The sequence below is a fragment of the Equus przewalskii genome, chromosome 14 (assembly GCF_037783145.1).
Source record: "Equus przewalskii isolate Varuska chromosome 14, EquPr2, whole genome shotgun sequence".
In the NCBI taxonomy this organism is placed as follows: domain Eukaryota; kingdom Metazoa; phylum Chordata; class Mammalia; order Perissodactyla; family Equidae; genus Equus; species Equus przewalskii.
Genome location: NC_091844.1, coordinates 28,299,060 through 28,326,425, shown reverse-complemented (window position 1 = coordinate 28,326,425; position 27,366 = coordinate 28,299,060). Strand labels below are relative to the sequence as shown.

At 50.2% G+C, this 27,366-nt stretch overlaps 1 protein-coding gene across 6 annotated transcripts in view; it reads right to left on the bottom strand.

Annotated features, from left to right (window-relative positions):
* SLC4A5 (solute carrier family 4 member 5) overlaps positions 1-27,366 on the bottom strand; it is a 116,456-nt gene that overhangs the window by 2,296 nt on the left and 86,794 nt on the right. For all 6 annotated transcript variants that reach the window (XM_070572338.1, XM_070572339.1, XM_070572342.1 and 3 more), the window contains 13 exons: positions 26,819-26,952; positions 25,854-26,125; positions 21,501-21,559; positions 18,746-18,946; positions 17,085-17,198; positions 15,376-15,537; positions 14,390-14,568; positions 13,080-13,152; positions 7,569-7,637; positions 6,744-6,917; positions 4,396-4,551; positions 2,725-2,809; positions 1,558-1,625 (listed from right to left, as the gene is read on the bottom strand). In XM_070572338.1, coding sequence (XP_070428439.1) covers positions 1,591-1,625; positions 2,725-2,809; positions 4,396-4,551; positions 6,744-6,917; positions 7,569-7,637; positions 13,080-13,152; positions 14,390-14,568; positions 15,376-15,537; positions 17,085-17,198; positions 18,746-18,946; positions 21,501-21,559; positions 25,854-26,125; positions 26,819-26,952 — 1,713 coding nt within the window. In that variant the 3' untranslated portion in view covers positions 1,558-1,590. The remainder of the gene's footprint in view (positions 1-1,557; positions 1,626-2,724; positions 2,810-4,395; positions 4,552-6,743; positions 6,918-7,568; positions 7,638-13,079; positions 13,153-14,389; positions 14,569-15,375; positions 15,538-17,084; positions 17,199-18,745; positions 18,947-21,500; positions 21,560-25,853; positions 26,126-26,818; positions 26,953-27,366) is intronic.

The window sequence follows — 27,366 nt, the reverse complement described above, 5'->3', positions numbered from 1 at the left end:
GAAATGCCCTTCCTTCTCTCTTCTCCTTGCTCTGTGTATCTGGCAGACTCCTATTTATTGTTCCCAGACTCTCCAGATGAGACAAATCCTTCCTTAGACCACCGTCCTTTCTCTAATGTGGTGCCCTTGTTCTTGGCACTCAGTGCTGTCTTTCTCTATCCCCAGGGATTAAGCATCATGCCTGGTAGACCATAGATGCTTAATCTTCGTTAACCTAGACCATGTTGAGTCTTTTTCTTCACTGGAACAGACTCCTGTTATTGAGTGGCCTCAGCTTCTGTCTGCTTTCATAGGTTCAGTAAAACACCAGTGTGGTTGGGAGGTGCCGTGGCCAGTTACCAAATTCTCTGCATTTCTAACCTTGTCCCATGCTTTGTGCAATTTAATAGGTTTTTGGAAATGCCCTGTCCTGCTCCAAATTCTCTCTCCACTGACTCAAACTGGGGCAAATGGAGATTGATTTTCATTTTAAAATAGCCTACACTGAATTCAGTCAGGACAGACAGACTGCTTTTCTCCTAAAATATTCATACATACAGATCAGTGGCATTAAGGGCGTGGGGGCCCTGACTGGGGAGGTGGGATGAGAAGGCAGGCAGAGACGTAACTGGGACAGTGGACAGTCCTGGGCTGGAGCGGCCATCGGCCCCCTGCTTAGGGAGGCTTGTGCTGGTGCTAAGTCTCTCTTCTCATCCTGGCGATGTGATAACAGCTTTGACTTCTAACTCGGAAGATCTAGTACACGTTTCCTAAAATCTCTTGGGTGAGTTCCATCAAAGTCTGGAGTTTATCTGCCTCTAGACTTGGGACAGCCTGACCTTTTACTGTTGGGTCTCGTGCAGTGATTCCTGCCTAGTTTAGGACACGGTGTAGCAGTGGGACTGCCCTTCCATGCTCCCTAGGAATAACTGAGGCAGACTTTCTTGCCTCTGAATTCCTCTTTTCCATTTTTCAGCCCCCCCTTGTTTTCAATCAAGTAGTCCAACTCTTCACAGGTGGCTCCACCAAGGAATCATTGTTGGCATGGGGGCTGCTGGACGCTGGGCCTTGAATCCTTTCATGACTGTTCTTATCTCCACTTAATCTTTGACATTTAGTTAGCGTTCCTTGATATGCTTTCTGACCTTTGCTAATTAACTATGCTGCTATTTTCCTCCACAGAGTACTAGAGTACCTGCTATTTTGATCCTTAGAGTTCATTTGTCCTGGCTTTCAATAATATATAACTTAAGTCATGTCTAGTTTTTCTCTTATGTTGTTTTTTAAAAAAAATATTTACTTTCAATTTTCATCCTACTTAATATTTTGTAATAATTTCCTTTTCTAAAGTTGAATACCTTAGTGTGTTGTAATCATGTTATGATGTGAGACAACAGGTGTGTCACTCGACACTCAGTCATCAGTCTGTGCCTTTGTCTCCGAGGAAAAGCAAAGGCTTTTTACTGAGACACTGGCTACCTAGAAACCCCGGCTACCTGGAAACCCCAGCCCCCTGACCCTCCCGCCTTTGCCTAGTCTCTTGTCCAACACCCAAGGAGTCCACCTCATGGCCATTACCTTCGATCGAGGTCTGAGTCACTGAAGGGAGAATCAGAATGAGTAACTCCAACTGGAAGATCTTTTTCCTGGCAGGAAAATTAAAATGTCAGATGTGGAGCAGGTTGAGGACTATTCTGGAGAATTTCCTCTTTCTCCAGTGCTTCCCTCATCCATTTCTTCTCCTTTCCATTTCTCTAACCCCATGGCCAATACTACACATGAGGAATACAGAGGCCCCACGGGCATGGGTGGCTTCTGGTTCCATTATGCCTTCACCTGGAGAGCTGTTGGCCAGGTCAGGTGGGTGTGAGGGATGGGGAGGGACAGGGAAGAGAGAAAAAGGATGATGGAAGGATACAAATGGGAACCGGGAAGGAGAGTGAGAAACTCAAAAGGAAGAGGTACTTCTGACGGAGGGGGTAATGGGAAGCCCTTCGAGAGCCCTTTCGGGAGCTGGTGGGATCCCTAATCTGGGTCTCTGCGGAAGGGGGCGACCCTATATTACAGCACCAGTGTCAGGACCCAAGTTGGGATCTTTCAGACTATTCCCAGGACAGGCTGTGTTGTCTGGACGACAGGACTGTCCACCAGCAGGGAGCTGAAGCTGGGAGCAGGTCAAGCAGCAACGGAATCCCCCCAGGGTCTTCATAAGCAACACCTGATCCCTCTCAGGCAGCTCCCTTCCAGCAGGTGGAAGGTGCTTGTGATTCCACAAAACCACAGCCCAACCACGGGCACCTTCACTCTAATTTATAATGCAAATGCTGTGCTACCTGTTTCTCTAAAGGGGACGACTCAGCTTGGATTTGAGCTTTCAATCATTTCAACAACCCCAGAAAACATGGAGGCTCAGCAGGTCAGGTTTGGGTCAATGTGGTCTGAGACCATGCAAGAGAGGCCAGCTGGGGCCACGGCCATCTGGAGGCACAAGGGGAAAGGAAGGAACGAGGAGTTTTGCCTAAACTAAAATGTAGATCCACCACTGGAGCCTGCAGGGTTTGATTTGGGGTTTCCACCTGGTTGGAGTCCCAGTTCTCACGGCCCAGTTCTTTGAACTTTGCCTAGCACTGGAGTCCTCTGGCATCTCAGACCATTAGATCCCCCGAGTTAACGATGGAAATTCTTCACAGAAGAGGCGGAGAGTTAGTAGGAAGTAGGAAGGGACAGACCACGTGTTTTACTTACTGGCGATGCAGTGGATACCGTTTTGGGGATCTGATTGGACACTTTCCATGGGAATCTTTACAACTGAGGGAGGAGGGAACTGGGGCTGGAGAGAAACAGTGGGAAAAGCTGATAAACACACCAATACAACAGGGTTGGCTTTCTTGCCAAGATGGAAAATACAAACATCCACAGAGTACAAACCACCATCCTCTTCACATCCAGACCAAACAGTTAGGGGCCCATGAAGGGCATCACACAGCCTGCTGTCCTGGATAGGACGGAACTCCTCCAGGAATGTCACTCATCATAACTGCTTCCACTGACATGGTAACCAGTCACTTGGGAGGGAACCTCACACAGTATTTGTGTTTCTGTAATGATGTGTGCAAAACGAATTGGTGTAAATTGAATCCTGTTTTTCCAGTGAATATATCATATAATCCAGAGATGCTTTTTCCCCACCCTGGAATAGTTCCCGGCTCAGATAGCTACTGAATGAATCAATGAAAGACTAAGTATTTGTCTTTAAAAAGCACTTAGGCTCTCAGTTTCTTTGTTCTCAGAACCTACCTTTGCAAATCATGTAAATCATCAACGAAAAACGTGTGAAGGAGTGATGGGCTGCTTTCCTTTCTGGAAGGGGACGGTAATTAAGGACCAGGGGAGTTATGGTCTGTCACTACCATCAGAAGATGGTTTAATCACCACCAGTCAGTCACAAGGACCTGCCTTTGAACAGCCTTGATCTGCACAAAGGCAAGATCACCAGGAGACCAGTTCCAGGATGATGCAGGGATGCGGGTTGGGGTCAAATTGGGAGAGTGGGAGCCAGACATGGTGTTAGGGGATGGCATGGGCAGCTCAGTATACGGGAAATGGTCAAAGTCAGGAACAGTTTTCTTAATTCCCTCTTAGACATTTAGCTGTATGTCCATCTTGGGTAGGTCCCCTCCTTTTGGGAGACAGTTTCATCATCTATAATGAGCACTTGAACTAGACCATCTTTCTGCCTAGTGTTTTGTGATTTACCTATAATTTCTGAACTGGCTTCTTGTCTGTTGACCCCCTGAGTGTCTTGGGGATGGAATGGGGAGGAAGCATGGAAGAGGAGAGGGGCAGATGGGGCAACCAGTGGTCCCTGCGCCTAGGGAATGTAGACCCTCCTTTCAGGAGGACACATGCCTCTTCCCTCACCATCCTCCCAGTCCCCTAGGGCAGGCCCAAGCAAACCTTCTCCCCATCCTCCCACCTGTCCAGGAGGCCAGTCTACTAACCAGCTTCCATCAGAACCGTCCCCCAGGCCTGCTCCATTCTTTGGCGGTCAGTCCTCCTCCAAACCTCTTCCATGATGGAGCTGAGTGTTCCTCCCCCTTCCCTCAGGGACCTACACTGCTGTTGATAATGGGCCTGGAGCCCACAAGACTGGGAAAGAGAGGGTGTGGCCAAACAACTTTTCCCTGGGGGCTGGGGGGGCGCTCATTCCCTCAGGCCCACCCTAAGGATATTCACATAAACAGAGGAGCTCTCAGCATCTTAGACCAAGACAAGCAGAGGCCTCAGCTGATCCTGGCCTGGGCCCAGACCACTGCTGCAGGCCACGTGAAGAGCCTCCCCGTCCCTGGCCCTGGCAGAAGTGGAGGAACGGTCTCCTGATCTCTCCCCTCAGCCCAGGCCTCACATCCTCCCCACCTCCTCGTCACTGTCCTCATGGGCCCCTTTCCTTCTCTTCTTCTTCTTCTCTGTCTCCTTTTTCTCCTTCTCTGGGAGGATGTTGTCAATCCAGGCCAGATCATGCTGGGAGAAGATGAGGTCCAGCAGCCTTCGGACCATGATGAGGCCCAGGATCTGTGGTGGGAGTTCAGAGAAAACCACGGGCTCAAAGCCCCAAACTCAGGCAGTTTTCCTCCCTCCTGTCAGCTGTGTTCAGGGACTTTTTCTGGTGTCTCTGAAGCCATCTCAAAGCTCCCACAAACCATTATTCACCTCCTGTCCTCTTTGGTTCCTCTCATCTGGCCTTTCCTCAGTTGAGTGACAACACCTACCCGTGACCCAGAGGGACAGGTGGGAAGCCAGGTGGAGATCATGGCTGGAGAACTGCATTTATTCTTTAAATCAGTGCTTCTCAAACTCGAGCTTGCATCAGATCACCTGGCGGGCAGTTAATACACACACTGCAGTGCTCCGGCTGAGTTTCTGACTCAGCAGATCCAAGGGGGGCTGAGAATTTGCATCTCTAACAAGTTTACCAGGAGACGTGGATGCTGCTGGTCCAAGGGTCACACTCTGAGACCAATTCTCCCTCTGCCTCCATTTCTGAGAGCTGCCAATCTCTCTGCTAACAAAAGCTGAATAAAGTACACTGGGATATCTGGAATTTTTAAAGGAAAGTCTAGAAAATGTGGTTCTGTTCAGGATAAACAAATTAAAGGGAAAAACATGTGCTTTTGGGGGGAAGATTAAACACTGGCCTTTGAATAAACTCAGTGGGTCCAGGGCAGCTAGTGATCAATACTGTCCTCTCACCACCAAGAACTGGCCATTAAATGAGATCAGGCAGAAGCCCCCAGCTGGATTAACCGCCTCCTCGCTGACACTGCGTCTTGGGAGCAAGTGGGGCTCAGGAGTTGGACAGACCTGGGTTTTAAAATTCCTGGCTCTGGAAACAGATAGCGGTTGCTGGGGTCCAGGGTGGCAGGCGGGGTTGTCCACAGAGGGACAGCATGAGGGAATTTTAGGGGAGATGGAACTGTCCCATAACACGACTGTGATGGTGGAATCACTACTCTGCATTCGTCAAAACTCACAGAACCACAGAATGAATTTTACTGCATGGAAATTAAAAAAAAAGCAATTGGGGGGCGGGTATGGATCTTGGCTCTGCTCCTTCCTGGTGAGTGACCTGGGGCTCTCACACGTGCTCTCTGAGCCGCATCTGTAAAATGGGGGTACTAGAGTACTTCAGGCCTGGTGTGGGCCCAGTGAAACAGCACTCAGTACAGGCTGACTGTGACTATGATTGTCCTGTCCCCTCTTCACCTCTGAGCCCCAGAGGGCACTGCTGGGAGGGTCCATTTCCTTCTCCCTGGAGCTGTGGTCTCCAGCTTGTCTGCACATATATGGTCACCTGTGGACTTACTGCAAATACCAACGCCTGGGTTTCTCCAGGAGATTCTGATTTAACTGATCTGGGCGAGGCCTGGGCACATGTAATTTTAAAAAGCTCCCAAGTGACTCTAATGAGCAGCCAGGGTCAAGAATCTCTGACTTAGCACCCTCCCAAGAGGGCACATTTCAAGTCCTGCCTCTGTGTCCTCACTGTGGCCCCAAAGCCAGCCCTGCAGCCCTTTCCCCACCTTTAGCCCACAGGCTCCAGTCCCTGCCCCGCCCCCAGCAGGGCCTGGGCCGGTTGCCTCCCCTGGGGTGATCTAGGGCGCAGATGCAACATGTCGGCTTTTCCTCTTTTCAGTTTTTATTTTTGAATAATTTCAAACACAAAATGTCAAGAATAGTCAACTCCCATATACTTTCCCCAGCAGTTGGTCTTTTCAATTCTTAATCTCTGATTCTAGCTCTCTCCCTACCCCCTCCGCCCCCATCCCCACCATTTATCCTTTCAAATTCAGTTATTTTGAACGGAGAAAAGATTTATAGTTAGTACGGATCTACTTCTGCGCTCGGTTTGCTTTCGACAGCGGGAAACGCGGTCTCCTGGTGGAACCCGCCCGGCGTCCCCATCCCGCCCCAGAGCCGCGAGGCCGTGTAGCCTCTGCGTTCTCGCTGCGCTGCCCCAACCTGAGCTGGGTGCGGTGGGTGTGCAGGCTGTCAGCTCAGCGCAGCGCATTCCTTCCCCCTCTGTCCTCCCGACCACCCCCTGCCCATCTGGCCTGGACTCACAACCCGAATCTTGTTCTCTGCCTGCATCTGTGACCCCGCGAGGGTCAGGCCATCGGGGAGGAGAAGGTGAGGGTGGACCTCCCGGTGGACCCCTGCTCAGGCCTAAACCACCCAGCAGGAGGGGAAGGCCGCGCCCACCTTACCATGACGGGGAAGATGATGGCGGCCACGGTGGACTTGAGGATCCACAGCACCGCCAGGCAGAGTATCTGCACCAGGGTGAAGAGGTGGATCCGGCGCAGGGGCACGTGCCGCAGGAAGGCGTGGTCCGGCTGGTGCTTGGCCGGCATCAGGAAGAGCTTGCAGCGATCCCAGAACTGGTAAGGACAGCACGAGGCTCAGCCAGGCAGTGGGGACCCAGGTGGCCCTGTGGGGCACTGGGGACCGGGAACAGGTGCCCCGGCGGGGTCTCATAGAGGGGAGCCCCTGATCAGGCCTCAAGGACACACAGGAGGGTGACTGGAGGTCTAGGAGGACATGCAGGGATGTCTTAGCAGAGGGGGCCTGAGCCCTGGTGAAAGGTGTAGCTGGAGCTGACCCCCAATGGACACTGTCCACGTTTAAGGAAAACACAACTTAACTGCAACACAAACTATCCAAGACATCTAGTGTATCATGGGAAAGAATAAAACAAAACAAAATGTTTTCTTCTGCAGAGTTGCCTTAGAGAAGAGAGAGATGTAGTGAAATGATCATTGGAGTCAGACTGATGTGGCTTTTGAATTCTGAGCCTGTTTCCTCATCTGTAAAATGGGTATCAGAGGACCTAGTTATATAGATTAAATTATATAACACCCATAAAGCACCTAGTAGAGTTATTTTACTTGGCACAGAGTAAATGGTAGTATCATTGTTACTATTATTCTTTCGTTGACCTAGGAAAGCGAGCACTTGGGGTCTTGGTGACATGGAACCAGACGTGGAGCACTGACCCCCCTCAGATCAGCCTGGGGAGGGGGGAGCCTTACCTGGATGCCATTCAGGGAGGCCACGCCCATGTAGAGGAAGACCCCATACAGCACCGGCAGGGGGATGTACTGAAATGAGATGAGAGGGAAGCAGAACTTTGGACCAGGCTCTAGTGGCAGGCTCTTGGCCACCCTGCTCTGGATGACAGTATCTGCCAAGTCACAGAGGCAGCCTAGGCTGCCTCAGCTGTCCCCAAGCAGTGAAGGAGCTGGATGCTTGGAGGAACTGAGGGTCTGAGAGCAGATCTGGAGCCAGTGTGTCAGGCGGGTGGGAGATGAGGGTCAGTGGGGCTCTCCTGCCCCCTCCTGTAGCTGGGTGGCTAGCCCAGTGTGAAGCTGCTCTCCCAGCCTGGTCCCCATTTCGGGCTCTGCAGAAGCCATATGGTCTGGCTGAAGACATACCTTCTGGAACATGGGAAAGCTCCACAGACTGCTCCCCCTGCTCATTCCTGCCAGCCCCTTCCCACCCCCAGCCCCAGCTGAGGGCTCCCCAAAGCTGCACTGCTCGCTCATTCCTGCCAGCCCCTTCCCACCCCCAGCCCCAGCTGAGGGCCCCCCAAAGCTGCACTGCTCAGCTCGCAGGGGGCTGGGGACTTTTAGTGAGCTGGCCTACATCAGCAGGGAGTGCTTGCTGATTAACAGCAATCATGCCTCACACACAATCAGATTAAAAAACAAGAAGCAAAACAGAAGTGTATAAACTAACCACCATTAATTGCCAACTAGCCACGAAGGGTCGGGTGGGTATCTTTCCTTCCCATCATGCTCACAGGGAGTTTGTTTGCTTTTCAAAAGTGGGATCACATCAGTTGTACTGTTCTACAGTCATCATTGTGATGCTTTAGAAGCCTTTGAGGTATTCCGCATTGTCCTCTAAGCTGTGTTTCTACTTCTTTCATCCTCCCCTGTATCTGACCTACAGCTCACGCTGTGAACAAGGCAGCCCCGCGTGGCTCCCAGGGCTGTCGTGCTGGGACGCTTGGGAGAACACAGAAGGATGCCCACCTTCTAGACGCCATTTAGGAATGTCCATAAATCCAACCAATAAATAACCTCTCTTTTAAAATAAATTAGACTGCATTCATTTTTTAACACAAAGCATGATTTGGACCCATGTGCTGTAAACCTCAGTCCAAGACAATGGAACTTTAAAAAAGGAAATATGGGGCCATTGTGCCCTTCCATTTGTATGGAGTTTTTGCCTGATTATGAAACAAGGTAAAGTCATTGTCAAAGGGTGGGAGCAATTGAGAGAGAAATAAAATCTTAAAACACTTAGCTATAATTGGTAATAACTCAAATTTAAGATGGCTTAAAACTTCCCTTTTGTTCTAATGAGTGTGAAAACCACATTAACCAGTAGAACTGTGCTAAGTCTTAGATAATTTTAGTTACCAGTGACTGATTATCAAGTCACTGCATTATCAAGCCTAGGAAACTGTCTCCAGTCCTATCATTTGCAGGCTCAAGGAGCTTTCTCAGAAAATCCCAGAGGCCCATGACATCCCACTCTGACCAGTGATGGGGCTGTTAGCTCGAATTCTAGATTAATCAGGACAGCACTCCCTTAGATCCCCAGGAAAGGACCCTTCTCAAATGTTAATCACATAGTAAAGTGGCAAAAAGTTGCCTCTAGTGTCAGCTTTGTGTCACTCGTTAAGCGGTCAACAATGACTGCAGTCCCACAGACACTAAGGACACCACGGCCTTCCTATATCATTTGAGGCTGAGACCATGAGAATAACATGGAGCCCATGTGGGAGCTTCTGACATGGGCAAGAGTTCCTCTGAGGCAGAATGCAGAAACCCACAGTCCTGAAGAGCTGTGGTAAGATGCGAGCAAAGAAGGAAACAAAACAAAAAGCCTTTGGGGCTTGGGATGGACTGAGAATCTGCAGAGCTGAGTGTGTAAGTCATTTATGCCACCCATCACATTCATGCCCACTTCACCCCCCAGTGCTCTCATTTGGCAAGATAACCAAAGATTCGCAAATTGGTGATAGAAGGACTGAAGATTATCACTGATCCTCTAACAATAAACATCACTCTGGCTAATATCAGCACAACCATCCATTGATAACATGGGGGGGATTTCATTCCTTGCTGCTCAGTGTGGTCGTTGGACCAGCATCACTGGCATCACCTCTGAGTCTGTTAAAAATGCAAAATTTTGGGCCCCTCTCAGACCTACTGAATCAGTATCTTCATTTAACAAGATTCTCAAGTGATTTTTTTTTAAAGATTGGCCCTGAGCTAACATCTGTTCCCAATCTTTATTTTTTCTCTTCTTCTCCCTGAAGCCCCCCAGTACATAGTTGTATATTCTAGTTGTAGGTCCTTCCAGTTCTGCTATGTGGGATGCTGCCTCAGCATGGCTTGATGAGTGGTGCTAGGTCCGTGCCCAGGATCTGAACTGGTGAAACCCTGAGCTGCTGAAATGGAGCATGTGAACTTAACCACTCGGCCACGGGGCTCGCCCCTTCTAGGTGATTTTTTTTCTTTGTTTTTTTTTTTGTGAGGAAGATTGGCCCTGAGCTAACATCCCTTGCCAATCTCCCTCCTTTGCTGAGGAAGATTAGCCCTGAGCGAACATCCATGCCCATCCTCCTCCACTTTATATATGGGACATCGCCACAGCATGACTTGATGAGCAGTGCATAGGTCCACACCCGGGATCCGAACTTGCGAACCCCGGGCCACTGAAGGAGAGTGTGCGAGCCTAACCATTACACCCCGAGGCTGGCCCCTCCCCAGGTGATTTTTATACACATTAAAATTTGAGAAGCCCTGGAACGGAACTCTGCTGGAGGAACTGGTACAAAAACAGGTGTCGTTAATAACTGATATAGAAACACTAATGAAAATAGAAACAGTAGTAACTAGGCTCTAGTTTGCACCCTCTAACATTTGTAGCATCAGGGGACTTCTCCTCTGTTGGCTACATAAAAAAGAATGAAAACTTTCAACTGAAGTATGGTCTTGGGTAGACAGCTCTCCAGTGCAAGTTCTCTACGAGTCCAGCGCTCGGCCATGCCTAATTTGACAGACCCGGGCAAACTTACAGTTGCAAAAAGTTAAACAAGCTTTATGGAAAATTTTCTTAATTGGAAATAAATTCTGGGATTAAATCTAAGATCTCAGTATCTACTGGAGTATCAACTGAAGTATCCCAGTTGTTAAGCGATGCATGACTATAATCAAATCAGAAACCCTAAATCTTATGATCAATAAAATCTAAATAGGTCTCCCTGCTATAAAATTTATCAAACAGATTAATTGGTGGTTAAATAAGATGCTGTATTTTCCCACTCCTATTGTTAAAGGACATGGGCAGGATTTTTGAAATCCTTTTATGATAGAATGCGAAGATAATATCAGAGCATTTGGAGCCATGTGGACCCATGAAAACTTTTCCATGAAGGCCAGAGTAATACTTAGCATTTCCTATATCTGACATCTTACTCTGTTTATAGAGTCCATTTATTTTGATAAGATGCATGAATGAATACAGAAATACAGTCCACAGCTTGGAAAAGTTACAACGTTTGAGCCAAGAACTGCAGCAGAAAGGAATTTCCATTACTGCTTAAAATAGAAAACTATTACATATCACCCAAGAATGAGCAATGTGACCATACATCATTTAAAGGACGACCATCGATGGCTTTGGCAATGCCAAATCTTATGCACAGAACTATTTTCATTTCAATTATTTTGAGTAGACGCTGTGGGCATGCTATTTATATTAAGAAGATAGACAATATTAGTGCAAAACAAAAATTTACTAAAATCAGATATGTCAAACATCTGAGTGCAAAAGCCTAGAAAATTTATACTCAGAATAAATGTGCCATAGGATAAGTGATCACATTGTAAATGGAACAAAAGGAGGGGGACTGTAGTGGAATTTTCTAACTGCTTTGTGTTCTATTCAAACACGCTAAGAGCTGGCGTGAGATGACTAAATCGCTGAACACACTCAGCAGCGGGCGGCGGGCCTGGCACTGCCCGAGGTCTGCCGCGCTCTCGCAGGCACGGGCGCATCGCCATCTGCAAAGTGTTCATAGGAACTTTTGGCCCTAAAGTACAACATTCTTGGACTGGAGCTCTTTCATGCAAATCCTCGTCTGTTAAAGGGTATGGGGAGTGACGCGCACGATGGTTCTTTGGGACCCTCTCCACAAAAGTAAATATTCCCTGGCCATTTAAAATACACTTTTAAATAAACAAAATGCCTGCCTGCCTGTATGTAATCTGTTTCCTGTACAATGGAAACATCCCTTAAAAAAATACCCAAACTCAAACTTACTGCTTGGCTGTGCCCAGCACCAGTTCTCAAGCCAGATATATTTTTCATTGTAAACAAATCAATTAACATCATCGTTCTTTAGTCTTTCTTTTTTACAAGGTTATCCCTGAATCAGCTGTTTTGAGATCTTCAAAGAGGGAAATTATCACAAAGATTGGGGTAACTATAAGGAAGCTTAATTCAAGAAAGGAGTCTTTCGTATGCATTGATTAAAGGGAAGGGCCATTGATATGTTTACGGGCTGAACTGTGTCCTGAAAATTCGTATGTTGAAGTCCTAACCCCCAGCACCTCAGAACATGACTGACTTTGGAGACAGGATCTTTAAAGAGGTGATGAAGGTAAAATGAGGTCCCAAGGGTAGACCCTTATCCAATATGACTGGTGTCCTTATAAGAAGGGAGGGTTAGGACACAGACGTGCACATGCAGAGGAAAGACCACGTGAGGACACAGCGGGGAGGTGCCATCCACAAGCCAAGCAGACAGGCCTCAGAAGAAACCAAACCGGCAGCTACGGTGATGTTGGACTTCTGGCCACCGGAACAGTGAGAAAATACACGTCTGTTAAGCCCCCCAGTGTGTGGCACTTCATCATGGCAGCCCAGGCAGACAAATACAACAGGTAACTGGAATGGAGAGACCATTCTGAGGACACATGCTCCCAACATACTCCCAGTTGATTTCGTCTCTTCTAGCTGGTCTGGAAGGACATGAGCAAGAGGAGCTCAAACTGTGTGGGAAAAAGTCACTATGTGCCCAAGACATGCAAGACAGAGGAGCAGAGGACAGGCCCGAGAGCAGCTGCAGACGCCTCCCCTCTGGAAGTCTTAAACTTCAGAAGATGGGTGATCAGGGAGGCCTCTAGTGAGCCATAAACCACACTAACATGGAAACACAACCAGCTCGGGAGGCCTGTGATCTAAGCAAGGATGGAACTTGGCAGAACTTCCTGAGGGAAGAGTGTTCTCCAGAAAGGCGGGGGTGGGCCCTGGGAGGGGTGGGAAAGAGCAGTGAGGATTGCCTGGTGCTGATAATAAAAGACGCAATATTCCAGAAAACAACGATGATGATGGAACATCTCTTTGGCCTAAGAGGATCCTGCCTTTTTAGGGACCATGTGGGGATCTTCTCCCACCTCTGAGCCATCAGGCCAGCGCTTTCTCAGGTGCACGGGGCCCTGGTGGAGGGTGCAGAGTCTCACCTTCAGGATGGGAGCCAGGAAGACGGAGATCCCCGTCAGGATGAAGACGATGGTGCCGGTTACTCTCTGCTCCCTGGCGGAGAAGAGCTCATGGTGAGGGTGGCCTGGGAGATACTCCACGGCCAGTCCAGCCCTCTGGCCCTCTGTGGACACCTGAAGCTTGTGCCCAAGGCCTTGTCGTCTCCTTGCTCCTCATTCCAGGGAGTAAGCCCACTACCAGAGACCCAGCTAACTGGTGCATGGGGAGAGAGGGCATTTTATAGGGGCGTTCAGGAGCTTGTTGAGTGCAGTGGCTAACAGGGTGCATGAGCCAGACTGACTTGGGTGTGGCTCTGCCACTTACTAGTTGTGTGGCATCAGGCATGAGGCTAAATGTCTTTAGCCTCCGTAGAATGGAGATAATGGCTCCTACCCCGGGGGGTTGTTTGAGGATGAAATGGGATATAGAGCTATTATTCCTGCCCTTTGATTATTATTGATCTTATTAGATTCCACATTTGTGGGGCATGACTCATGAGGCTTCGGGGGAAGAGGGCCTGGCTATTGGAGGAGGGCGGGTGTGTTTTCTGATCGCCCAGGCACAACCCAGGTGGGAGCTGGGGGCTCTGGGGCAGATTGCTCAGACCCACCCATCTGGGGCTCAGAGGCCCAGGAAGGGACACAGCCCTGACCAGAGAAACCTCTCTTGGGGCAGGCTGGGCAGCCCAGGTATTCTGAGGCAGTGGGGAGAAGCTCTTAGAAGAGCCACTTATGAGAATGCCAGTGTCTGGCGTGGGCTCACCCCGGAGCCCTGAGAGGTGGAAGATGAGCTTCCCCGCCTGAAACAGGTGCAGGACCTGGCATGGGGGTGAGAGGAGGGACAAGTGAAGGAACAAGGTGACAGGCCATGGGCCACAGCCCAGGGATGGGAGTGGTCCTGGGAAGGCTTTCTGAGGAAAGGAGATTGAGCAGGACCTGAACCCACAGGAGGGCTTTGGGGGGCAGTGGGGGCAGGGGGTCTTGAAGGGACAGGTCAGAAGGGGCCCTGTGGGGCCCTTGTGTGGCCTACATAGGTGATTGGTGAGAGCGCGTGTTTAGGGGATGGTGGTGTGCTGCTTGGAATCTATAAAGAAAAAAACACCACTTAGAACTGAGTTTTCGTCTCCTTCTTCTCTACCTTTGGGAATATCACTCCCATCTCTGTGGTTCCTGGGCTGTCAGAGCAGGGCCCCTTTTCACCCAAATACTTTGATGGTAAGAAAAATCTGCTTCCCCTCCCCCAACCTGACCACTCCTGCTCAGGTGGTTCCCAGGCCCTGACTCCCACCTACCTGACTCCCAGGAACTGGGGCTGCTCCCCAGGGGCACTGGTCTCCGTCTCCATCTTGAGGCTGTCGATGTGGGCGATGGAGATGACCGTGGCAGCCACGTACCAGGGCAGCCCCATGAAGGAGCATAGGGCCATGAGGATGCCCACCCAGAACAGGTCCAGATGGTAGCCGGCAGACTTCTGCAGGGCAGCAGGAGGGAAGAAGCTGTCTCAGGAGCCTGTTCCTGACCACATGTTGGGGTAGGGTGGGAGAGACAGAAATCTCCCCAAAGCGGCCATCTTTGTGGAACATGTTGGGGGCAGTGGGGTGGTCTCCTGGGCCTTCTAGAAGGTACTCTGAGGGGGCCACCACCCTGAGGTGCTCAGGCCTTACCAACCCCAGAGTTTGGTGAACCAGGGGAAAGTATACAGGCGAAGGAGGAGAGGAGTGTTCAGCCTTGCGGAGGCCCTGGGCTTGGGTCCTTAGGAAGAAGGGTCCTACCCAGTGGCCACAATATCTCCTCAATGAGGGGCCCAGTTGGCGCAGGCCCTAGACCCAGTCTAGAGAGGTCCAGATTGGGATGGGAAGAGGATAGCCTGAATCTCTTCAGAGGCAGGGAGGGGAGTTGCAAGGACCAGGAGGGCTAAGTATGCTCCTCTGCCTCTTGGTTCTGGGTCAATATCCCAGTTAGGATCTTCTCAGACTCCCAAGTTCACTATCAGGAGATGCAGAGCTGGAGGGTCCCTTTGGGAGAAGGAAGCAAGCTGTGCCCAGTGACCCACCCTGGGCTCAGTCTGGTCCTTGGATCAAGTCCCCCTGGCCCTGCTGGCCTTACCCCCATCTGGAGGTCACAGTCCCCTCCCCCAAACCCCAGAACTCCGGTCTTCTGGCCTCATATTTTGCTTCACAAATGGCCCAAAATTTTGACAGCAGCACCATCACCCACTTTCATTCCTCCGACTTTGTGGGAAGAAAGAGGTTGTGCCCTGCTCCTAGCACAGCCTTACCCTCAGCTTGTTCTCCTTCCGGTTGACTATGACGGCCGTGATCTGCTGGTCCATGAAGATCAGGATGGTCACCAGCAGGGCGGGCAGGATGCTCGCCAGGTACACCCACCACGGGTTCTTCCCGAAGGGGGCCACGAACCAGCCTCGGTCAGGCCGCGTGGGCTGAGCGGAGCAAAGGGAGAGGGCCCTTTCCTCTCTCCCTTGTCCCAGTGCACTTGCTGCCCGGGCCCACTCTCCCGTCTCCCCGCCATTCCCCCACCTGGGGTACTTTTCAAGTGCAATCTTTTCCCTTAAAGACGTTGGGCATCTGCAACTTAAAAGAGACCACGGAGGCAGACAGACTACGGAAGGGCGTGGTGTCTGCAGAACTAAGATCATTTGTGGCAGCTGCACTGGGACTGGTTGGGAAACAGGGAGATGCAGGGTCAGAGGGTGCTGGGAGAGAGCTTACAGTCACTGACTGCAAAATAACAAGCAGCAGAGATGCCCACAGGCAAGAATTTGATGGGCCAGTGCCTGACGCTTCTGCCTCTCCTCTGAGTCACCTGTCTGGGGAGCGTTACAGAACTGTCTGTGAGATGCTGGGCATCAATTCAGACGTGCATACTGAGAATAGAGATTATCTACGCAGGAGCTGGACTGAAGTTTATCTTTTGTTTTATTTGAGAGAAATAGGGGGGGCCCGCCCAGTGGCGCAGCAGTTAGGTGTGCATGCTCTGCTTCGGTGGCCCGGGATTTGCCAGTTTGGATCCCGGGTGCGGACATGGTGCCGCTGGGCACGCCATGCTGTCATAGGCATTCCACAAATAAAGTAGAGGAAGATGGGCACGGATGTTAGCTCAGGGTCAGTCTTCCTCAGCAAAAAGAGGAGGATTGGCAGCAGATGTTAGCTCACGGCTAATCTTCCTCAAAAAAATAAAAAAGAAACCCATTGTTTAAAAAATAAAAAGAAATAGGTACTTTAATTTTCAAGGTTAGCATGAGTTTTTGAGATGTGTTTAAGCTTCTTAGGAGAACCCTGAAATAAAATTGTGAAGGTCAAGACCTCAAAGGCAAGGAGGGTCAGTTCTAGACCCTGCACCTCCCAGCGCAGGGTAGATGGCTGGTGCTCCTTGTGAGGGAGCAGGCTCAAGCTCAGCTACAGCAAATGGCACCAGCTCTGGACTAATGAGGAGTTTCTGAAGCAATGGTTCTCACACTTGAGCAGGCCCGAAAATCCCCTGGAGAGGCTGGGCCCCATCCCCAGATTTCTGATCCTGTCGATCAGGGTGGGACTGACAAATTGAATTTCTAAAAAGTTCCCAAGAGATGATGTGATGCTGGTCTGGGGACCCCACTTTGAGAATCACTGTACTAAGGGATCATTTTCAACAGATCTCAGGTGGCCCCACTAGAAAACCACCATGGGTCAGGGAATTGTAGACCCTCAAGTGGAAATCAAGGGGATGCAGCTGGGCTGGGGGGTGCATTCCAGCACCTTCCCTACACCATGACTACACAGCAGGATTTCATTGTGAATATGTCCCCAACCCACCGTGTCGGAGGATCACTCCCTGGGAGGCTGTGTAGAGGAAGGGCGGGGCATACACAGAGAACCCACATGGTTGCTTAGCAGAGAGGAGATGAAAGTTTGATCAGTGTAGAGGGGAAAGGATCGGCAGCTGGTGGGCAGGCAGAGCAACTGCCCAGAGCAGGGGTCGGGAGCCAACCTTGATGACACTGGGCACGTGCAGCTTGGGGGTTGCCAGGCCGAAACAGGCATCGATTCCACAGAACAGCAGGATGGAGAAGATAATGGAAAAGTCAGCTACCAGGGCCCGGACCTGCAGAAAGGTGAGCCAGTGAGTGAAATACCCCGCCACCTCAAGGCGGACCCAGTTCTCAGGCAGCAAATTGGAGAAGTGTTAAGAGCTTGGGCTCTGAAGTCAGCAGACCAAGACTCAAATCCTGGCTCTGCCCTGCCAGAAGGCTGACCTTTGGGAAGCATGTCATCTCTTGGAGCCTCAGTTTTCTGATCTGTAAAATGGAGATAATGGTAGACCTACCTCATAGGCTTCAGCGAGCTATGACACAGTCAGAGGGCTTGGCACATAACGGCCAAAGTGGGAATTGTTATTATCCATGTGGCGTGGTAGCCATTGCTGAAGATATTTTCTGGAATGACAGACTGAACTAGGTCACCCATCAGGGGTGGCAAGGGCAAGGGCTGAAGGAAATCTGAGCTCCTAAAAACCTGTGACAGATTGTTGCACTGCCACCTGAGATGGGAGGGAGGCCCCCAACTCTGCTGGGGACTCCCAGCTACTCTCAGACCTTCTGTCCACTAAGAGTCCTTCACTCCTTTTTTTTTTTTTTTGAGGAAGATTAGACCTGAGCTAACATCTGCTGCCAACCCTCCTCTTTTTGCTAAGGAAGACTGGCCCTGAGCTAACATCTGTGCCCATCTTCCTCTACTTTATATGTGGGACGCCTGCCACAGCATGGCTTGCTGAGTGGCGCCATGTCCGCACCCGGGATCTGAACTGGCAAACCCCAGGCGACCAAAGTGGAACGTGTGAACTTAACTGCTGTGCCACCGGGCCTGCCACATGAGTCCTTCGCTTTTGCTCCTCTGTTTCCAGGTTTGGATCACACCTCCCTGGCCTCTGACTGCCCTTCCTCACTGACGTCCACTCTGCCACCTTTTCCATATCTCTCCAGAGACAGCAATTTCCAGAGAACAGCAGGAGAGAAGTTGGCAAGGACAGGGACAGGTGATGGCACACTGAATTCATTCCCTGTACCCTCTACCCCTCTTTAAAATTGTTAATAAAATAACATATATAATTAATTAGAAACCCACATCGTGTAAAAAGCTAAGTCCCCACCTCACCTTTCCCCACTCCAGTCCCCGCTTCCTGATACACCCACGTGTGTCAGCTTGATGTCAGTTGTTCTGGTGGTTTCCTGCAAGTCATTAACTAATATGCTGATACTTCTTATATTTTGATTTACTGATTTAAGGCATTATGTGTTAAGGATCTAGCCTGCTTGTGCTAGCCCTCCTGCCCTTTCCTCATTCCTAATCTTTGAGAGTTATTTTTAAACTCCTTCTTTGGGTTTCCTTTGTACTTTTAAGTTACATAATTAAACCTCTCTTCCCACTAACTTTTGCCAATATCTCTCATTCTCCATCACGTCAGGTGAGGACCCTGTCTTGACAACACGGGAACCCAGTTCTCTCTGACTCCAAGTCTGTGCTTGTAAGTTGAAACCCATCGTGAGCCAGCGCTGATATGGTGTCCATCCTGTCAGTAGGCCAGAACCCTCTCGGGGAGACCTCGTGCATGGTCTGCCTGTAGGTCCCCTCCTACCTGCAGGATGAGCTTACCTTGGTAGGGAAATAGCGGCTGAATTTGAACTTCTTCAGGGTCAGGGTCATGGAGTACGTCCCGAAGAAAAGGATGAAAGACATGAGAGCCAGGTCTGGGACGAACTGGCAGGAGTTCCCGAGCAGGCGCCCACCGTAGTTCAGACACTCCTTCTTGCTCAGCAGGGACCAGTCCAGCGCTGTGAGGTTAAGGGGGTTGTACTTGGAGACCAAGCACAGGAGAGAAAGGGTCAGGACCTTCCTGGCAGGTCAGCAGTGTCCTCCCCTCTGCAGTCTCCAGGCAGCCCACACCCCCCTCCCACCCTCTGAGGGGCCCCAGCCCTCCTGCCCCATGAGAGTGCCCAGCAACAGAGTGATGTTCCTGGGGACAGGCTGCTTCAAGGAATGACAAGCAGGAGGCTCCCTGGGAAGACAGGATCTGACAAGTGTTCTTCACTGTGTTCTAGGATGCACTGTTTGGTTAGTGAGGAAGAACAGTGCAGAGGCTGGGATGCCCTCTCCCTCAGCAGGCCTGGCCCCCGGCTCAGTCAGTCAACCACTGTTGGCACCTCCTTCCTGGAGTGCCTCACGTTTATCCTCCCCTTCCTTCCCCTATGCACACCCTTTCACGTATTGGGGCTCACACCCGACCCTTGTCAGACCTCTCTTGGGTCAGTCACTTCAGTCATTGCCCCTTTTGGGGCCCCAGATGCCTAAAATCCAGGGCACACATAATTTTATACATATACAGTCGTATGTTGCTTAACATTCTGATGGGGATATGTTCTTAGAAATGCATTGTTAGGTGATTTCATTGTTGTGCAAACATCATAGACTGCACTTACACAAACCTGGATGGTATAGCCCACTACACACCTAGGCTGTATAGTACTAATCTATGGGACCACTGTCATATATGGGGTCTGTCATTGACTGAAATGTCATTATGTGGCTTATGACTGTATGAATATATATGATAACATATATAATAACATATATTCATACATATATGTTCCTAAGCATATATATGTGTGTACATATATATATGTGTGTATTCACATATATGTTTTTAAGTATATAAAAGGAGGAATAAAATAAGTAATTTATAAGAAAATTTAATATATATTTTAAAAAATTAACATGTAATGTTCAGGAACCTATATAAGGAAGTAAACAGATGCTTGCACCTAGCTACACTGGATGTTTGGATTAAGAGAAGGGTGGTAGTATGATAGAATAATGGTCCCCAGTGAATCAGGCCTCCTGGGTCCACACTCCTTGGCAATGTGACCCCTCCCATCAAAAGGTGAAGTCTATTTCTCCTCCCCTTTGAATCTGGGCTGGCCCTGGGCCTGCTTAGACCAAGAGAATGGGGAGGAAGTGGCTCTGAGCAGGTTCTGAGTCTAGGCCTCAAGAGGCCTTGCAGTGTCTGCTCTCACCCTATTGGGTCCCTGAGACCGCCAAGCTATGAAAAAGCTCAGAGTCAGAGAAAACCGCATGGAGGGGCCCAGCCATGTGCTGAACGTCAGCTGCATGCCTCAGTCACTGCAGCGATTAGAAACGCCCCCTGCAGGGTAGCAGGCCTCTGCCCGTCTCTGGTCTGGGCTCCCTCCTCGCCCATCTCTCGAGGTTTCCCTGTTCCATCCCCCATCCTCACGCTGTCTCGACCGGTGGTCCCCGCACCGTCCTCGGAACAGGTTTTATGCTTTTCCCCCTGTGCCCTCTGTCTCTGCTGGTCCCTCAGCCTGGAATGTGCTTCTGTCTACAGAACCAACTTTTCCAACCTTGAAGACCAGATCGTGTTCCACTTTCTCCATGAGGCTCTCCCTGACCTCCAGCTTGCAGGTGCCTCCTGCCTCCAGGGCTGGAAGGACACATTGGGCTGGTATTTGACACATGGCATGCTCTGCTTGTGCTATCCCATTACTTCTCAGGTTCGTCTCCACAAGCTTATTGCAAGCCAGTTGGAGCGGGGGTCCACGTCTGTTCCTTACGTCTTTTTAGCCCTCACAGTGTGCATAGCACCTTTCATACAATAAGTATTCAGACATAGGCACCACCTGATTCCATTCTCCCCCCGTCAAAATCAGATATTTGAAAAACCTTAGGTTAACTTGCCAACTGAGCAGCCAGCTGCCTGTGCAGGAGTGACTGAAGGAGCAACCTCTGGGCCACTGAAAGTCCAACCATCTCCCCCAAGGCCTTCCAGGGCTGCCCTTTGCCTGGTTTTGGATTCCCACCATTGGAGCCACAGGCTGGGCACCACCTCTTGAGGGCCACTGCACATCATTATTGGGAGAGAGACAAGATCCGGGGGCCAGGGACTCAAGAGCACAAAGGACAGATCAGATTCAGGTAGGGCGGGTGGAGCATTAATAAACTTTCTCGGGCTGGGTGGGAATTGGGATCCTAAGTAGAAATTGCAGGAAGAGGTAGAAAGATGGATAGGAAACTTCACGTACAGCTCCATTTTTGCAGCCCTGCTTACTATTCCTAACCTCTACCGCCCCTTCGTGTGTGTGTGTGTGTGTGTGTGTGTGTGATATTTATGCACATGGATCTAATGGAATGAGGCACGTTTTAAAATGGAATTTTGACAGTTTGTACTTAAAAGAAAGATATGCATTTAAAAAGTTCCACAGGTGACCCTGAAGGACAGCTGGGGTTGACCTCTGCAAGTCTGGGTTGTTACAAGATGGTCTCGGTTTCCTAACTTTTCCCTCTCTATCGACAAATGGCAGCTCTCAAATGACTGACGTAAGAGGAAAGGACTTACCAGAGAAGAGTTGGTGTTTGGTGGCAGCAGGGCTGAAGCATTGAACACAGTTGTATTTGCTGTGGATGAGCACAGGACATGGGGAAGGGTCAGCAGCTGCTGGGCCTGGAGCCTGCGACCCCCTCTCCTGGGCCCCCACCCTTTCCCATCTCCCTCCTGTTCCTTTGAGCCAAGGACTGGCTTCCATTGTGAGGGCAGCTCATCGCACCCCCGCCCCTCTTCACTCTCCTCACTTTGCCCAGTGAGGGCAGGGGTGGTGGAGGGAGCCCGTGCCACAGCTCTGACAGACCAGCTGGGCCCAGCTAGGACAGCTCCTGTCTGATGCTCAAGGGCTGGCTTTAAAAAATGAAGTGCGGAATCTGCTGCCAAGACAAAGTGCCAACACAAGTTGGTGGATAACGTGCCTTGTGAATCCCTACCAGTCACTGGACCCACGTCTGTGCTCTATGACTTAAAAAACATTTTCAAAGAACTTACTCTATGCTATGCACTAAGCAAAACCTTTAGACACATCATCTTGCTAAGTTCCTACATCCCCAAGAAGTCTCCCCATTTTAAAGATGAGGTAACTGAGGCCCAGAGAGGTTAAGTAACCTGCCCATTGCCCAAGGTCACACAGCTCGTACTTGGGGGAGTCATGCTCCATAGCAGGCAGGCTGGCCCAGAGCCATACACCTCCCAACTCTACACAGCAAGCGTCCTTCCCTGCTCCGCTCCTCTCCACATACGCTTCCCTTCTCTCCCGCCTCCTTCATATCTGCTTTTTTTTTTTTTTTTAGGTCAGCTGGGTCTGTAAGGACTTGTTTATCTTCTCCAATCTGTGCCTTGAATACAAGCCAAGGAAGATTAAACCCAGGTCCAGGACCTGAAGGAGAATCAGGAAGCCAAAGGCACTGCTCTCAGCTGTTTGCCCCACATCCCTCGTCCGGGCACTCCCCTTCCCCAGCCTCAGTGTCCCTAACCGTAAGGGGAGAATAGGAGGGCTCCCTTCAGGGGCCACAAGAAGAGTTGAGAGGAACTGTAATCCCCTCCCTGGGGGGGTGCAGCCATTCATTACAAAGGCAGGCCTTGGAGGGCCGTCTTGCTGCAGCACTGCACGGGTGCAGGAGAAGGGCCAGGTCCTCCTCGCCTTCCCCCTCCGAGTGAAGGCCGACTAAGTGTTCCTCTGCAGCGGTTCTGGGGGAGGAGGAGGGGGGCCCAGCAGCCAGTTTCCTGGAAATGCACTGCAGGCCCCATTGACTTCTGTGGCTGTGGTTAGGGACCTAGAGGGCAGAAAAGGCTATTCTTGAAGCTTCTTTGACCTCCAACAAGCTGTCATGGGAAGATAGGATCACAGGACCCCTCTATGTTGCCTGCTTCTGGGGCGGTTGCAGCTGGGAGTGGCTAAGGCATTCAGCCTTGACCCAGGGCAGAATATTCCTAGAAGCTCTACAAATCCAGAGGTTTGTTACAATTATCAGGAAGAAAACTTCACTTACTAGAAACGAGGACATCTGCTGCCCTCTACTCCCACCACTGACCAAGAGAACATGACGCACAATTAACAACAGAGCAGAGAAGGTGGGCAAGAAGGCTGACTTGGGGCTACCCACGTGAACGCTCATGGACTCCCACCTAACGCTTGAGCCTGGCAAGTTCCCATGCCTTCCTATGGCCCCAGGTTGTCAGACCAGACATTCCTTTGATGTCTTCTGCTTAGGCTTAGCCATTCTTTTGTATCAAGAACTTTGTAGGATTTATCTGAAAGCCACTTTGAGATGAAGAAGGAAGAAATATAACATGGAAAATTCCAGAGAGGGTCTGAGTATCAAATATTTTAAAACTCTAGTGTTTACAAAGCGGTACTCACTTGGGATTGAAAGCAGCCCAGTCAGTGTGTGCAGCATCCATAAATAGAATACAAATCAGTTACAATGGAAACAAGATTAAATTTAAAAAGAGTGTGCCCCCAAACAAGATCGTATGAGGAAGAGTGACAAAGAGTGGTAGTGTGCCACAGTCAGACTGGGTTTTGCAGTAAAACCAGGAAATTGGAACAATTAGCAAGCAAGTGGCCATAGACTGTGAAAGAAACGCTCCTCAGTTAGTTCCCCCTTCCCCAGTCTCCTAAAGGTCTAGAACTTTCCCTTTCATATTCTGCTAATCAAACCTAACTTGTCCTGGTTCTGGCTCCTTTACTCTGAAGAAAGTGAACATCTATGGCTCAGTATTGCTAATTAATAGTTCAAGAGAGCTGTAGTTCTCAAACCTAAGCATGCATCAGAATCACCTGGAAGGCTTGTTAACATATTGCTGTCCCTACCCTAGAGTTTCTAATTCACCAGGTCTTGGGGGGGGGAGCCCAAGAATTTGCATTTCTAACAAGTTCCCAGATGGTGCTGATGCTGCTTCCAGGGACAACTATGGCAACAGCATGACCCAAAAGAATGAGGCGACATCAGGCACCTGGGAAAGGCCAGAGGGAGTGCTATTTGGAGGCAGGTGGATTCTGTTAGGGCCCTCAGATCCTACCTTGTATGCTCCTACATCCCCTGTTCCTAGGGAACCCCTCTGTTTGATTTCTCCTGTGGGCAGATGATGCTCAGAATGGCTGAAGCTCCCCATCTGACCCCAGAACTTGGACCACTTCTGAAAGAGATCAAGGACGTGTACTTCCAAAAGCCATGTTTGCAGGAACACTTGTGTTCAGTGCGATGAATCCACAGTCCAGAGGACATGAGCAGCAAATGGGAGTGCCCTGATGGGGCCCACAGGGGCAGAATTTGCTCTAGGGCAGAACAAAAAGGGCCTGCAGGTAGGGTCTCCTCAATCCCCTGTGCAAGCAACATGTCATGGCCCAGGACAAAGGACAACTTCACCTATTGTTGGATTTTAATGGAATAACTCAAAATTGGTGATAGAAAAAGTGAAAGAAAAAAATTAAGTCTCAAGTTCATTACAAAATCAGTACAGTGACAGAGGAAGAGAGGGTACAACCAAAACCACACTCTCTGAGGTCAGGACACCTTTATCTTCCACAAGGCCTAGGCTAAAGTGGGGTGCACAATCATTGTGCAGCCAATATTTTTGATTGACTTATGATCAATTTTTTATGGATAGTATGTATTAAAAGGCTGAACAACACCGTATCTACTTATTTCCTCCATCCCAATTTGAAAACTTCACAAGAGTTCCATGAGACTGGCAGGGCCAGCGTTGATGTCCCTCTTTTACAGCTAGGCACACTGACGTTCAGTGTGACATTGGGTCATCTCTGGACCCCAGTTTGCTCTTTGAATCCAGCCTGGTGGTGCTCAGAGATATATGAATGGGTCTCCAGCCCCTGCTCTGTAGCATCCTGGGCACTCTGGGCACATCCCACTAAAGGCTCTTTGGGGCACGATTATGACTGTGAAGGAGGCCAGGGGTTCAGACTATGGGAAGCCCTAACTTACAGGTGACAGTTTTTGGGCAGAAAAGAACTTCACGGGAGTGGTACTGAGAATTATCACACAGTTGATTGATTCAGCCTCCCACCCAGTGCAGGGATCCTTTTTATAACACCCTTGGCAGATGGACATCCACGTAGTGGCTAAGAAGCTTGCTACCACCCAAGGGGGCCAATAGTTCTTAGGATGGCAGCTCCCACTGTTGGAAGTCGTTCCCTGAATTCAGCCAGCATCTGGCTCCCTGGAGCTTCTGCTCCTCAGTCTTGTTCTGCATCCTGAAGTTACACAGGGTGAATATGGCTCCCTGTGACATGACTGTCCTTCTCTGATACCTCTCTAAGAAGCTGAATAACCTCAGATTTTCCAACAGTTCTTCAAATGACATGATTGCCAGGCCCTTTCCAACCCTGACCAGCCCTCTACCCTGGACATGTCCTCATCTGTAGGGATGTTCATCCCTCTGGTGTGGTCTCACCTTACAGTGTATGGGAACACATTGGCAGTGATGTGTCAGGGAGAGCTCATGGTGTCATGCATTCATGGAGCTGGGAGGGACTTGGATCCCATCTGGTCTACCTCTGGCCTGGAGCAGGAAACCCTGGGCAGCATTCTTGACAGGTATGGGCTCCACATTACCCCACACTGAGGAAAAGCATGCCTTCTTCCCTTCATGGGGTATCTCTGCTCCCTTCTGATTATAACCCTGGGTTCTGGTATTGTGACCCTCATTGGAGCTACTGTTCCTTGGTTTCCTTCCAAAAACTGAGTTCAAGACCCTTCATTTGCTCCCTTCGGACAGTCAGCCCCTGGCTGAACAGCTCCTCCCAGGAAAGCTCATTCTCTTGCATTTGAGTAGAGAGCTGCGGGGAGGGCGGGCGGGGGAGTGGGGCGGGGGGCCCAGGGCACGTCTAGGGTTACCGGTCACCTGTATCCGGGGCGACGCACTCGCATTTGTAGGTGGTGATGGAGTCGGGCTTGAAGTCCATGTTGATGGGGTAGTACTTGAAGGCACCGATCATCTTCTTGATGGCATCGTAGATGAAGATGAAGCTGATGAGGGTGGAGAAGCCCTCCTCGGTGAAGCGGGTGATATACTTGATGATAAAGCTGGCGTCTGTGGCCACCAGGATAAGGCACTGGATGGCTGAGTGTAGGCCAATCCAGAGGCGGAACTCCATGTAGTCCAGGCCATTGCCTCTGGAAGGCAGAGGGAAGCGAGGGGCCTCCAGCCCAGGGCCCTTGGCTGTGCTCAGCTCCCCAGACCCACCCTAAGTGGTTCATTTACCCCTCTTGTGGCACAGATGCCCTCCTAGGAACTGCGAGAGGACTAAGGACAGGGACAGTTCCTGGGTGAGGATGTCTGGTCTTTGAGAATTCTGGGAAAGGATCTCATGGGGGTAGGAGGAAGGTGCTAAGTCATCACAGTTCTCACACATTTGGTAACAAACACCCAGAGTGAACAAAAAGCAGGGAATTTCAGGATGACAGAGCTGGAACAGGCCTTAGAAATGACCTCACGTTGTAGATGAGGCAACTGAGCCCAGAGTGGTGACTAGAACTGCCTGGGTCAGGCTGTAGCCTTCTGACCTCCAGCGAGACTTTTCCTACACTGCCCTGCGTTCCAAGGCATAAACTGCTCATGAGCAGAGTGGTGTGAGTTGTCTCCTCTTGTCTTGCCTGGATTTATCCCTATCCCTGTGCTAATCTGCACTAAAATGGCTTAATGGCAGGGAGCTGGAGGGAATCAGGAGGGACCTCCTGGCAGTCCTTCCCAAGGTAAAGCCAGCTTTGTTACCACCTCACCCCTGCATCCCCACTGGGGCTGTTCTCCGCCCCAGCTCTGGCCCCAGGTGTGGGAGCAGGCACTGGGGGCCACCAATGTGCACCTACTTGCTGAAGTCAAAGAGGAGCTTCTCGAAGATGAGGATGGGCCCTGTGCTGCTGAGGATGATGAGAGGCTGTCCCGAGAAGAGGCAGAACAAGGAGCCAGCCATGGCAGTGCCCAGGAAGCTCTCCATCACTCCCTGGGGGCACAAGGAGTGTGAAGCTCAACAGAGGCAGGAGAAGAGGTCTCTGAGCACAGGCTAGAAGCCAGTTATCTCCCCAAGGGCCCCAGTCCCAGGGCTCGCCCTTTATTCTGGGCCCTTTCCTCCCAAAATTCTGCTCCCCATTTCCTACTCCATAATCCCTATCATCGCAAATTCACTCTTTCTAATTCTGTTTGGATAAAGGTCTCCTGTGACTTCCTTTTGGCACTGTAGGGCCTAGAAAATGGGCCTGCCAATGGACATGCCTCTCCTAAGTCATTCTACTCCCAGAGGACAGCCCATTTATTCATTCAAAAATCTCTTAGGTGCTTTTAGAGGTCAGATCATTCACTCATTCAAAATCCATTAAGTGCCTAATTGTACTATGTACAAGGCATTGTACTAGATAGT